The following is a 13,655-nucleotide window of genomic DNA, read 5'->3' on the forward strand; positions in this document are numbered from 1 at the left end:
TAGCTCCAGCTTCGCATGCTTACTTACGTTTGGCAGAAGAAATGCTTAATGATACACCAAAACTCCAGGTGAGGAAGATGAAATTATAATCAAAATTAAACAAAAACCTTGAAGATCACAAAGGCGTAAGCCCTATTGAATTAACTTCACCCAGGGTCCATTTTAAATACCAAATCCATGCCGATGAGCAGAGAAGCCGCCGCCATTCCATCTCGCTTCACTCTCAGAACGATAATGGCGATTACCCAGGAGCCTCCAGTTAGTGCACAGCCGCAATGATGGCGTGCGCATACACGCCCTGTGGAGGGGAGCGAATGGCGAGGTAGTTCATACCTATGACACTAGAATGCAGGAGAATACAGAAAAAGCTCCTTCTAGGCATACACTACAGATGGGCATCTTAGTAACCTTTCAAGCCGGTGGAAGTTTCTGTTTATAAACATTGAAAACCATGGCATCTGTGACCATGAATTACTTGTTGAATACGTAGTGGCGAACCACTGTAACGACACAAATTTCAATAGCCAAGTAGCCAGTCCTAAAATATTTACGGAGAGGGTATAAATTATTACGCCGGTAATAATAATGATGCCGGTAGTGAGCATCAAACTCAGGAATTGTCTCATTTCTGAAACCGTCACAGCACTCCAGGTTTGTGTAAGAGAGTGTTTAGAGAAGGGACATGGCACAGCACTGATTGATATACAGATACAGGTATTTGAGAACTTCAGCTCTGAGAAATAGATTTACAAACAACACTTTGTTAGAGTTTTCTGTTTCAGTATTTAGACCTGGTTTAGCCATATAAGGGACAGCAGGGGGGCAAAATAAAGGCAAACTGCCACATACTGTCACGCGTCCAGAGAATCTTCTTCACTGTCATCACTTTCACTTAGTTCATTGATTAGGATATCGGCAATTTCGTCAACTCTTATATTGTCTCTTAATGCCATGGTTACACACTTGTGCAATCACAAACTAACTATGCAGCTAGCTTGGCCAGCACTAGCCTTCGTTCAGAAACAGCATTTAAAAAATGCATTGGAAGGGAAAATCTCCAAGGCCATGCGGTTTCTGGATAGTGGAAGCAGGTAAAAGCATTCATAAGGGTATTACCCTCATATTTGTGACAAAAATAAACCACAGCTGCTTAGGAACGGCTAAAAACCAAGGTTATGCTTATCCGCGCTAACTCGGATACGGTCCAGAGCATGGACGTGCGCTATAGGCATTAACTCGGATACGTGCACGAATGTGTTTAAATGCTGATTTCACTCGAACTTAGCAAATATGAAGCACACTGCAGACACACTGGTACGGAAAGCTACGCCTGCACATTCTTGAAGACGCGTTCTTTCATGACGAGGAGAAATTGGGAAATATTTCTTTAAAAATGTAAAGGCAGTTAACAGTGTGAATTTCAGTTATGGGACCGGCATTGTTCTTTGAATTATCAAACAATTTAAATATCATGTAAAACTTGTTGGGGTAGGGCAGTAAACAAGTTTTTCAATGCTCCGGAAAGTATATTCATGTGAACTTATGACATGCAGCTTGATACTGCAATTTTAGCCAAGGACATTCTAATATTTTGTATGTTTAGACTGACACCTATAATGATATCCTCTTTTTATGGCTTGTAAGAGCAATCAGGATCCTGATATTTCACCATACAGGTTTGAATTTGAGGCTGATGATGCCCTTAATATGGGCGAAACATGTCCCTTAACATTTTATAATAATATTTAATTTCTAAAAAGATCTCTTTGTATTGAATAGGTGGATATATAAATAAACACTTGTAACATACTTTGTATTTACGTACATTTCAATACGGACCTAACATGAGAATTATAACATGTAATGAGTAACAGCTCTCGAGATATTTTGTAGATGATCCTTTTCAAATCAAATCAAATCAAATCAAATCAAATCAAATCAAATCAAATCAAATCAAATCAAATCAAATCAAATCAAATCAAATCAAATCAAAATCTCTTTATCTGCAAATGAGGTGTCTACCTCGGTGGCAAATGGTACACTAAAATAGATTATTGTCAAGCAGTAAATACTAAATTAACAAGAGAAGAAAATTTTCCAATAATACAATATTATACAATTTACGCTAACAATTTTTTCTATTAAACACACAGCTCATCCTTAATAAATTTATATTGTTTACAAAATTCTACTTATAATATCTCCTGTACTACTTACAAATATAGTCAACTGATATACAGTATGTGGAATTACTTCAAATGATACTATACAACTTCTATAAGATTAAAATTTACACTGCATTTATTTACTTATTATTATTATTATTATTATTATTATTATTATTATTATTATTATTATTATTATTATTATTTATTTATTTATTTATTTATTTATTTATACCCATTCTGCAACCTAAGTAGTATAATGACCTGCTGCGTCTTAACCAGAGCCCCTTTCGCCACCACTTTTCAGAGTTCCTGAAGGGCCTTCACAGCTACAGTAGTGGTCCCAGGGCCCTCAAAGTCCCCACTGTACTTCACCCCTACAGGCAGTCCCCTACTTTGGCTGTCCAAACTCCTTAGACCAGGGGATGGAATTAATTTATTCACACACATTTTTTATTTACAATAACCTGCACTGGTCGAATGCCCTCTAACATTTCATTTATTTTCTCTGTTCCTGTGTATTCTCTTCTTGAATATCTGTACAGATTTTGGAAAAGGATCAAACACTACCCCTGGTAAACTGTTCCACTCCTTCACGCTTTTCCCAATGAATGAAAATTTACCCCAATTGCTTCTGCTAAAATTCTTTCTAATTTTATATTTGTGGTCAGTCCTGCCGATATAATTATTTTCCAACTGAAGCCTCTCATGGATTTCTCCCCATGCTGCTTCTCCTGTATAGGCTCTATATAATCCTATAAGTCTAATTTCCTCCCTTCTCTTGCTTAAAGTTTCCCACCCAAGTTCCTTTAACATTTCTGATTCACTACTCTTTCTCCTGAAATCCCCTGTTACAAATCTTGCTGCTTTCCTCTGTACACTATCTATTTCTTTTATTAGGTATTCTTGGTGAGGATCCCAAACACTGTTTGCATATTCCAATAATGGACGAACCATACTTAAGTAACTTTTCTCTTTTAATTCTTTGTTGCATCCTTTAAGTAGCCTCATTATGACATGTAACGATCTGTATGCTTTCCCAACAATGTCATCAATATAACCCTTCCAGTGCAAATTACTTTCAAATCTCACACCTAAGTATTTGCACTTGCCATCTTTTGGGATAACTACCTCATCCAAAGTATATTCAAATTCAGTTTTAAAACTCCTGTTTGTAAAAGTTGTAACAGTTGATTTGCCTCCATTAACCTTCATATTATTTTCTTCAACCCATTGTTGGATACTTTCAAGGTCCCTATGTAATTCTGAACAATCCTCAATGTTATTTATTTCCCTATAAACAATTATGTCATCTGCATACAATCTTATTTTTGATGTTATAATGTTCCCTAAATCATTTGCATATATTAAGAAAAGTAACGGACCGATTATACTACCCTGTGCAATTCCCTTCCAGGTATGCATCCCTCACTGATGTGTATTAGGAGAGGACTGCCCATCTATAGGCCTCTGCGCTAAATTTAATTTCCGTTGTTTCCTTTCCTTGTAACATTTTTAGATTGCCTTGTAATTATGTCATATTCCCCATTAAATTTTCATTGTAAATTTCAACATCGAAATTATGTCACTTATTTAAATGTAATTTAGTGTAAATATTCACTTTTCTGTAGAAACACTGATAGGAACCTCGTGGTTCGATTTAACCAATTATCCTTTTACTTTGTGTTCTTTATACCTTGTTTAAATTCTGTATGCTGAGTAAAGTCAGAGAAAAGGGTTAATGTTCTCACGTTTCTTTCCCTACAACGTCACGTAAGATCTCGTCCCCTGTAGGGTTTCCCGGCCTGCTTCCCATACATCCTTCCTCTATTCTCCGGACCACCTTTTGAGCAGACTAAAGCGGAAGTGAGTGTATAGACCAGGGGATGGCGCGGGCGACAGGGGCAGCGCCTTCGGTGTTGTCACACGATAGGTGAGGGGGCAAGAGGGGTGCGCTCCTCAGAGCGAGTTTTGGCAATGGCGCAGTCTATGCGGAGCTGCCATACTTACTCACTCAGTGGATGTCCTGAACACGTGAGTGCAGTTTCAATCACAGTCTGTTTAAAAAATCAGTGAGAGAATGTTATCAATGTGCTTCGCTTTTACAAAAACAGTGTATGTGCGTATTGTGTGCTAATTCATAATTCTTGTAGTCTCGTGTACGTTTGTAGGTTTCTTCTTACTCGTTATTGGATATAATTGTGCAATGGATCCGAGCAAAAATTCACCAGACTGTTATCAGTTGAAGAGTAAAACGCAAGATTTTTACTTCTGGCGAGAGAAATATGATTCTGTCTGTTTATAAGCATTTCCGAGCGAATAGTATTGACGGCGGGATTAGTTTACCTCGTGTGCTGACCCCGGTTCTGATTTCGACTTGGGTGTGCAGCCACTCGATAGTGACACAGATTAATTACTGCGGCACAAGATAAGCTGACGCTGAAACCTCCTGCATGATAATAATAATAATAATAATAATAATAATAATAATAATAATAATATGTAATAATATTTTTATAAAAATATATTTGTAATAACAAATTTATTGAAATTGTACTGGACAAAGCGGAGGTGGGACAGGTTTTTGCTGGATCCACAACTTCATCTGTCAGTTCCAAGTTAATCCCAGTACGAGTAGGCCCATATATAATCCTCACTTCTCTCCCTTTTTCATAAATCGCTCGTGAGTAGCAACTCATTTCAATCAGAAATCAGGCCATATATTTAGATAATAATAGTGAATAATAAATAATAAAATATTATATATATATTAATAATAATAATATGTAATAATATTTTTATAGTCCGCCTCTGTGGTGTAGTGGTTAGCATGATTAGCTGCCACCCCCGGAGGTCCGGGTTCAATTCCCGGCTCCGCCACGAAATTTGAAAAATGGTACGAGGGCTGGAACGGGGTCCACTCAGCCTCGGAGGTCAACTGAGTAGAGGGGGGTTCGATTCCCATCTCAGCCATCCTCGAAGAGGTTTTCCGTGGTTTCACACTTCTCCTCCAGGCAAATGCCGGGATGGTACCTCACTTAAGGCCACGGCTGCTTCCTTCCCTCTTCCTTGTCTGTCCCATCCAATCTTCCCATCTCTCCACAAGGCCCCTGTTCAGCATAGCAGGAGAGGCCGCCTGGGCGAGGTACTGGTCATTCTCCCCTGTTGTATCCCCCGATCCAAAGTCTGAAACTCCAGAACACTGCCCTTGATGCGGTAGAGGTGAGATCGCTCGCTGAGTCCGAGGGAAAAGCAAACCCTGGAGGGTAAAGAGATTAAGAAGAATATTTTTATAAAAATATATTTGTAATAACTAATTTATTGAAATTGTGCTATGAAATTGTAGTTAGTACATTAAAATTGTGAAAGCCTCCGTGGCTCAGGTGGCAGCGCGTCGGCCTCTCAACGCTGGGTTCCGTGGTTCAAATCCCGGTCACTCCATGTGATATTTGTGCTGGACAAAACGGAGGCGGGACAGGTTTTTCTCTGGGTACTCCGGTTTTCCCTGTCATCTTTCATTCCAGCATCACTCTCCAGTATCATTTAATTTCATCCTCCCCAGAGGAGTGAAACAGGCTTCGGCAGCCGTCTCAATTCCTGTCCTCGCCGCAAGATGGGGCTTCATTTATTCCATCCCTGGCCCTGTCATTGACTGGAAAACAGACTGTAGGTTTTCATATTTAAAATGTAATTCAGTAAATTAATTGTTTAAAGATGTAAGCCGTTAAAAAACTGTATGGGATTCTAACATGCATACGTTAATGTACTAATTATTTTAAGTTCATTCGACGTTCAATCCGTGAGCCGTGCTGTATTATAGTGGTGGAGTACAACTTTGAATCGCGCGCCGGCTCATTTGGCAACCACGGCGAGTGTGACGAGACAATGACGTCACTTCCGCTTTAGTCTGCTCAAAAGGTGGTCCGGAGAATAGTTGTCAATGTTGGTTACGCTGCATTGCCATGTGTTGCTGAAAATTAAAATGTTTTCCTGGTATACCATCAGCTGACGTTGTTCTTTCAGGTTTGTTATTTTGGGTTATTAAATCATTACTTGTTTTATATGTACCTTGTATTATGTGCTCTCTTCTGTAAAAAGGGGGGTAACAATTTTTACACATTCCCCTTATCCATTGGCAACTTTCTAGTATAAATCAAGAGGCTACTGTCGTTTGAAGATACAATTGAGTAGCGCAAAAGTTATTATTAAAATTGGTGTGAAACAATGAGTGAAGATTAAGGTTTAAAATTGAATTTTAATGTGTTCACAAATTTACAGAACAACAACAGAGATTTTATAATGTTACAAAATGGACGTTTAAATTGTGTTTTTTGATTCTTGAAGACATCACCAAGAAAAGGAATGTAAACTTTATAATATAGAATTGTTTATAATTTGTAACGTTGAGGATGAAACTAGATAGAAGACAAGTGTTCATTGGGTGGAAATGTCACAGTGTTCGATGTTGTGCCACAGTAAATAATTGGTAACATTTGAGTGTGCTTTGATACACTCCTTGCTATGATAATTCGTAATGGAGTATTATTTCACGCCCAATTAACACCACTAAACAGTATCCAGTATTCGGGAGATAGTGCGTTCGAACCCCACTGTCGGCAGCCCCGAAAATGGTTTTCCGTGGTTTCCCATTTTCACACCAGGCAAATGCTGGGGCTGTACCTTCATTAAGGCCACGGCCGCTTCCTTCCCACTCCTAGCCCTTCCCTGTCCCATCGTGGTGCGACGTAAAGCAACTAGCAAAAAAAAAAATAAAAAAAAAAAAATCACTAAAACACAGTAAATTGTGGTGCTAAATTCCCTTGAAGCATAACTTCTTCCGTATCTTGTGTGTTACCTTTGTTTCCCCCAGTGGGTGGGGGTGGCAGTATCCCCTGCCTGTCGTAAGAGGTGACTAAAAGGCTCTGTACTTTGGAGCGTGGGTTGGCAACCACGGGGCCTTTTGCGCCAAGCTCCTCACTTTCATCTATCCTGTTGGACCCCGACAATACTCGAGGGCTAGGAAGTCTTTCATTTTCACAGCCTTCATGGCCCTCGTTTTTCTTTGTCCGATACTTTCATTTTTCGCAGTGTCGGACCCCTTCTGATTAGTGTTATATAGAGGATGATTGTACTTCCTCGTAAAACAATAATTACTACCGCTACCACCTGTTACATTTGCTGAAAATTACTTCAGTATTTCAAGGTGAAGGGCACTTTCTACTTCCTATTTAACATTCCAAATGTCCAATGGTCAGCGTACTGGCCTTCAGTTTAGAGGGTCCCGGGTTCGATTCTCGGCTGGGTTGGGGATTTTAACCTTCATTGGTTAATTCCAATGTTCGGGGGATGGGGGTTTGTGCTGCCCACAAAATCCCTCCAACTCGCATACCACACACAACACTGTCCTCCACCACAACAACACGCAGTTACCTACACGTGGCAGATGCCGCCCACCTTCATCGGAGGGTCTGCTTTACAAGGGCTGCACTCGGTTAAAAATAGCCACATGAAATTATAATTATTATATTCCAAATTTCAAATCTTACTGTGTGTTACCTGCTGCTTTTGGAGTTGTCCTTCCTCCAGTTGCTTCTCGATCTCTTGTGCCGTGTCCTCCAACTGCTTTAGTTGAGTTTGTTTCACGGTGATCTGCTCCATTAACTCTGTTTGCTTCTTCTCTTGCTCCCCTATGAGCACATCTGTCATCTTGCTCTCCTGACACAAAACATTAACCAAGTTTATGTTGCAGCTTCTGGAACTGATGAAGGAGGAGACAAGGACAGTGATGTGGACATTGCACTTACGTTATTGACTTGCTTTATCTTGATCCTCAAGTCCTCCATCTTCTTGAGCAGTCTCACTCGAGTGTTGTGAGCTCCTCTCACACTCTTCTTCTCTCTTGCCTCTGCTCCATCCACGATTGCATCTCGACGCCACACACAGTGTTCCAGGTCCTGTATCAGTTTATCCTGAGCTCGGCACAGTTGTGAGAAACGAACCTGCAACACGTGACCCGTTCAAGGAAAAGCTCAACACTGTCTGTAGCATGTGCAGGTATTTCATGACCTACATCATAGTGAGAACCCTCTGGCATATTTATGTAGAAATGTGCAAAATTATGAAAATATTAAATATGGTGACCATTGCTTCATAATTTGTTGCTATGATTTTGATTGGGAGTGTGAATTTGTTGTAAGAACTAACTTTATTGTCGTAATTTATATGATTGGAAATGCTGACCCTTTTAACTTATTATATTAAGTGTCACTGAGGTTTAGGTGCTCACATTGTAAATTATTGCCTGAATGGAGTTATGTCAGTCTAACTACTTGAAAACAATTCAAATTACGATAACAGTATGATAATGGTAGATGTACTGACCTAAAAGCTGAAATGAAATACCAAAAATTACCAATATATTATAGGCAGTCCAATAGATGATCATAAAGAATCATTGCATGTTTAGAAAAGGAACTGAAGCCATTAATTGCAAAAGAGCACAACTTCACCTCTTGGCACTGTTGATATCCCACACTGGGCAAATCACTTCTCAATGAAGGGGAACAGCACAAGTCCATGAACTAGTGTTCTTCAGTAGAGGTGATGGCGACCATATACAGCTGAAGCAAGATACTGTCTACACAGGGTTAAAGCCTCAATTCCACTAGCTTTGGAAATTGCACTGCAAGGATTGTAAAACATTTCTAACCGGGCGAGTTGGCCGTGCGCGTAGAGGCGTGCGGCTGTGAGCTTGCATCCGGGAGATAGTAGGTTCGAATCCCACTATCGGCAGCCCTGAAGATGGTTTTCCGTGGTTTCCCATTTTCACACCAGGCAAATGCTGGGGCTGTACCTTAATTAAGGCCACGGCCGCTTCCTTCCAACTCCTAGGCATTTCCTATCCCATCGTCGCCATAAGACCTATCTGTGTCGGTGCGACGTAAAGCCCCTAGCAAAAAAAAAAAAAAAAAAAACATTTCTAAGAGTTCCTGTTTTGTAAGCTATATCAGTTTTTGCCTTTTAAAAATATTAGTAATCTGGCATATTTTCCAAGATGATGACAGTTCAAAAATTGCGAGTGACCAGCAGCGTAGATGATGATGATGATGATGATGATGCTGATGCTACAACTACTACTACTCAGGCTTCGATCTCACAATCCTCTTGCATCCTTTTCGATCTTGAGCCAGCTCTTCAATTTGGAGGGTCCAGCATACCTTGTTGATCTCCTTCGGGGTCTTCCTGAAGGTCTTTTCCCCTTAAGAGATCTGCTGGTGCTCTGTTATCCTGCATCTTCAGTACATGTCCAGCCCAGCACAGTCTGTTGGATTCTATCATACCCATTATAGTGTGTTGTTGAGAGAGGGTGTAAATCTCATATAAGATCTTTTCTGCCAGCTTTGAGAGACAGGATCGAACTGGGTCAAATATTTTTCTGTAAATTTAATTCTCAAAGACTTCTTTCTTAGTTTTACTAGTCTCGGAACCATACAGAAGTACTGGGTCGAATGATTATATTGTAGATAATTTTTTCATTCCTTGTTAAAAACTTGGAACCTAATATAGGCCTTTCTAGCTTGGTGTTCCTGTTGCTGGTTGATGAATACACCAAGAAATTTAAATTCCTCTACTTTCCCAATCTTCAAAGGCAATCTGTCAACCTCCTGTACAACCACGTAATGTGTCTTTTTTTTATCATTTGTTGCCATTTCCTCTAGTTCCACTGCAGCCAATAAGAACAGTATCATCCGCATATGCCAGCAGGTACAAGATAGTGCATCCCCTTGTCTCAGACCAGTTTTATTCTGGAAGGAACTTGGTTTTCTGCCCTTGAGCAAAACACAACATACAGAGTTTGCAAATGTTAATTAATTTTATGGGAAAGCCCAACTCCATCATGAATGGATTGAATCGTATGCCTTGAAGAAATCTGTTACAAGTGAAATATGTAATGTGAGTGGAATGTATTTTTTTTTTGAAGTCTTTGTTTGTAAAATACAATATGATGTTTTATTTTTATTGACCTAACCTGTACTGTATAATGTTGTAACATAGGCATTTGTAAATAGTAGAACTCTGTCTATAGTTCCTGGAAAGATCCAGAAAGTTGCATAACTTTTGTACAGGGTGTGTTACTTTGTTGGTATGTGTTCTAGAAAGTGTGTTCTGTCTATTCTGGAAAAATACGACTTTCGCGATCATGCGTATTCTAGAATATTAGTCAAAGTTCGCGATCGAAAGTAAGGGTGTGATTGGTGAGTCTAGGTGGCGAAAGGGAACACGTGCATGCTGATTGGTTGCCTCCAAGGCCAGTAATTCCTATATATAGTAAGCGAGGCAGTGTTCGAATCAATTCTGTATCCTGAATTCTGTCGGTCTCGGTTTATCTGTCTGCGAGCAGCCTATCTGGTTGACGTCCCCCCGGCTTCGGGGATGGCACTCTGCTCAGGTAAGCACTCTTGAATTCCGTTCCTGCTAAAATTTCCGTAATGTTCCGATTTGCTTTTCATACAGGAGTCTGCCCTAACCTCGCCTAGATTCACCAAATTAGTTACCTATGGACGCCTTAGTTTTTCAGCTAGACTTACCTGTTCGTTTCCGAGGAATTCCCGTTTTGTTTCACTAAAATATGTATATTGTAGTTTAATAGTATTTCCCTTGGGGTTTGCCCCTGATAGTTCTGTATCACTTTAGGTACGCTAGATTTTGGATAACCTGTAAATTGCATTGTACTACTGCATTGGTAACTGGATGTACAGTTGATTTGTAATTTGAATTTACACTGCTACGAATAACCTATGTATATCACTGAACTTACAGCTCATAACTTGGAATGTATTTGTAGAATTATCTTGTAAATAATATTTTTTAAAACTAAGGATCACGGTGATTCATTTCGGAATCCGCTATCTAAGCCATGTCCATGCCTTTGGTAGGTTTCCATCCCTTCCATCTTCCCGTTTTGTCGTTCACTAGTTGGCCCTACTGATAGTTATGTACTTGTTTTGTTGGAGATCCGCGTAATGCTAGCTACTGTTTTTCGGAGTGTGTAGTGTTTTCTTATATTGTGTATTGTACTCTTACCTTCCCCTTTTAACTGTGTTTGTGCCTTGTTTGGTGTTACCACTGTAGTAGAGGTAACATTTTGGTAGCAGAGTGGCAAACGGCCGTGTCGGCAGCCGCATCATCAGCAAGAACCTGTGGCCTAGCTGTGCTGTGACTGTTGTGGGAAAGTAGTGCAAAAGTGTTAGCAACAAGTGAGAAGTTTTGGTATTTCTAACATTTGGAAGAAAGTATGGTGTACATGATTTGGTGGACAGACTACAAATTGTCTAATCATCTGTGAAAGAAGGCATTTTAGTGCAATGTGACAATCCATGTGGATTTTGTGATATTTATTCAAGAGGTGGATCTATATTATTTTTGAAAATGATGTGACAGTTTGTGTTGTTGGTTATGACAAAGTTAACTTCAAGAAATCAGGTGTGTTAAAGTAATTTAACCTTTACTATCGGTACTGTGTGAAAACGTTCTATCGCTTGCTCCCCAGTGAGGTTATTTCATTGGTCGAGCAGGGCTCGACTTTCGGGGGGGGAGGAAGATGTTACAAGTGAAATATGTAATGTGAGTGGAATGTATTTTTTTTGAAGTCTTTGTTTGTAAAATACAATATGATGTTTTATTTTTATTGACCTAACCTGTACTGTATAATGTTGTAACATAGGCATTTGTAAATAGTAGAATTCTGTCTATAGTTCCTGGAAAGATCCAGAAAGTTGCATAACTTTTGTACAGGGTGTGTTACTTTGTTGGTATGTGTTCTAGAAAGTGTGTTCTGTCTATTCTGGAAAAATACAACTTTCGCGATCATGAGTATTCTAGAATGTTAGTCAAAGTTCGCGATCGAAAGTAAGGGTGTGATTGGTGAGTCTAGGTGGCGATAGGGAACACGTGCATGCTGATTGGTTGCCTCCAAGGCCAGTAATTCCTATATATAGTAAGCGAGACAGTGTTCGAATCAATTCTGTATCCTGAATTCTGTCGGTCTCGGTTTATCTGTCTGCGAGCAGCCTATCTGGTTGACGTCCCCCCGGCTTCGGGGATGGCACTCTGCTCGGGTAAGCACTCTTGAATTCCGTTCCTGCTAAAATTTCCGTAATGTTCCGATTTGCTTTTCATACAGGAGTCTGCCCTAACCTCGCCTAGATTCACCAAATTAGTTACCTATGGACGCCTTAGTTTTTCAGCTGGACTTAACCTGTTCGTTTCCGAGGCATTCCCGTTTTGTTTCACTAAAATATGTATATTGTAGTTTAATAGTATTTCCCTTGGGGTTTGCCCCTGATAGTTCTGTATCACTTGAGGTACGCTAGATTTTGGATAACCTGTAAACTGCATTGTACTACTGCATTGGTAACTAGATGTACAGTTGATTTGTAATTTGAATTTACACTGCTACGAATAACCTATGTATATCACTGAACTTACAGCTCATAACTTGGAATGTATTTGTAGAATTATCTTGTAAATAATATTTTTAAAAACTAAGGATCAGGGTGATTCATTTTGGAATCCGCTATCTAAGCCATGTCCATGCCTTTGGTAGGTTCCCAGCCCTTCCATCTTCCCGTTCTGTCGTTCACTAGTTGGCCCTACTGATAGTTACGTACTTGTTTTGTTGGAGATCCGCGTAATGCTAGCTACTGATTTTCGGAGTGTGTAGTGTTTTCTTATATTGTCGTATTGTACTCTTACCTTCCCCTTTTAACTGTGTTTGTGCCTTGTTTGGTGTTACCACTGTAGTAGAGGTAACAAAATCTATAAAGAGATATTGAACTGATCTGTTACTACAACCGATAGTCCCCAATAACATTTTCAGCAAATGGTTTTAAACGCTGTAAAAGAATAAAAGACAGAATTTTTGTAGGCCGTGTTTACAAGAGATATACCACGATAATTTCTTATCCCTCCTATATGAATTGGGATAATAAGTGATTCCTGCCATCCTTCATTGTGCCATATCCTGAGAATGATCTTATATATATGTATTTATGTAATCTTTCTCCACCGTATGTGATAAGCTTAGCAGGAATGTTATCACTACCTGAAGCTTTCTTGTTTTTTAAACGTATAATACTTTGTCATACCTTTTGATATGATGGCTCTAGTATTTGTTCTTCTGATGAGGAATGAGATGGTTTACCAATACAGGTTTCTGGATCATCACAATTCAGCAAGGAATCAAAGTATTGCTTACAATAATTTAATAATTTGTCCTGATCAGCAACTAAATTTTCAGACTTATCTCTCGTAATTCTCGATCTTGGTCGAAATCTGTGACAGGTTTGTCATCAAGAAAGAACAGCAGAATTGCATTTTTGTCATCAAGAAATGACAGCAGGATTTCATTTTTGTTTGTAATATTTTGTATTGTGAGAAATGAAGAAATAAGAACTCTGGACTCTGCTGGAATAATTTTTTATGTACCTG

General features: G+C 39.4%; 1 protein-coding gene across 1 annotated transcript in view; it reads right to left on the minus strand.

Moving 5' to 3' along the window:
• The window catches only part of l(2)41Ab (lethal (2) 41Ab), a 443,174-nt gene that overhangs the window by 18,735 nt on the left and 410,784 nt on the right, over nt 1-13,655 (minus strand). The window contains exons 11-12 of the mRNA XM_068228208.1: nt 7,970-8,164; nt 7,722-7,880 (exon numbers count right to left, since the gene is read on the minus strand). Coding sequence (XP_068084309.1) covers nt 7,722-7,880; nt 7,970-8,164 — 354 coding nt within the window. The remainder of the gene's footprint in view (nt 1-7,721; nt 7,881-7,969; nt 8,165-13,655) is intronic.

The sequence above is a fragment of the Anabrus simplex genome, chromosome 6, assembly GCF_040414725.1.
Source record: "Anabrus simplex isolate iqAnaSimp1 chromosome 6, ASM4041472v1, whole genome shotgun sequence".
Taxonomy (NCBI): domain Eukaryota; kingdom Metazoa; phylum Arthropoda; class Insecta; order Orthoptera; family Tettigoniidae; genus Anabrus; species Anabrus simplex.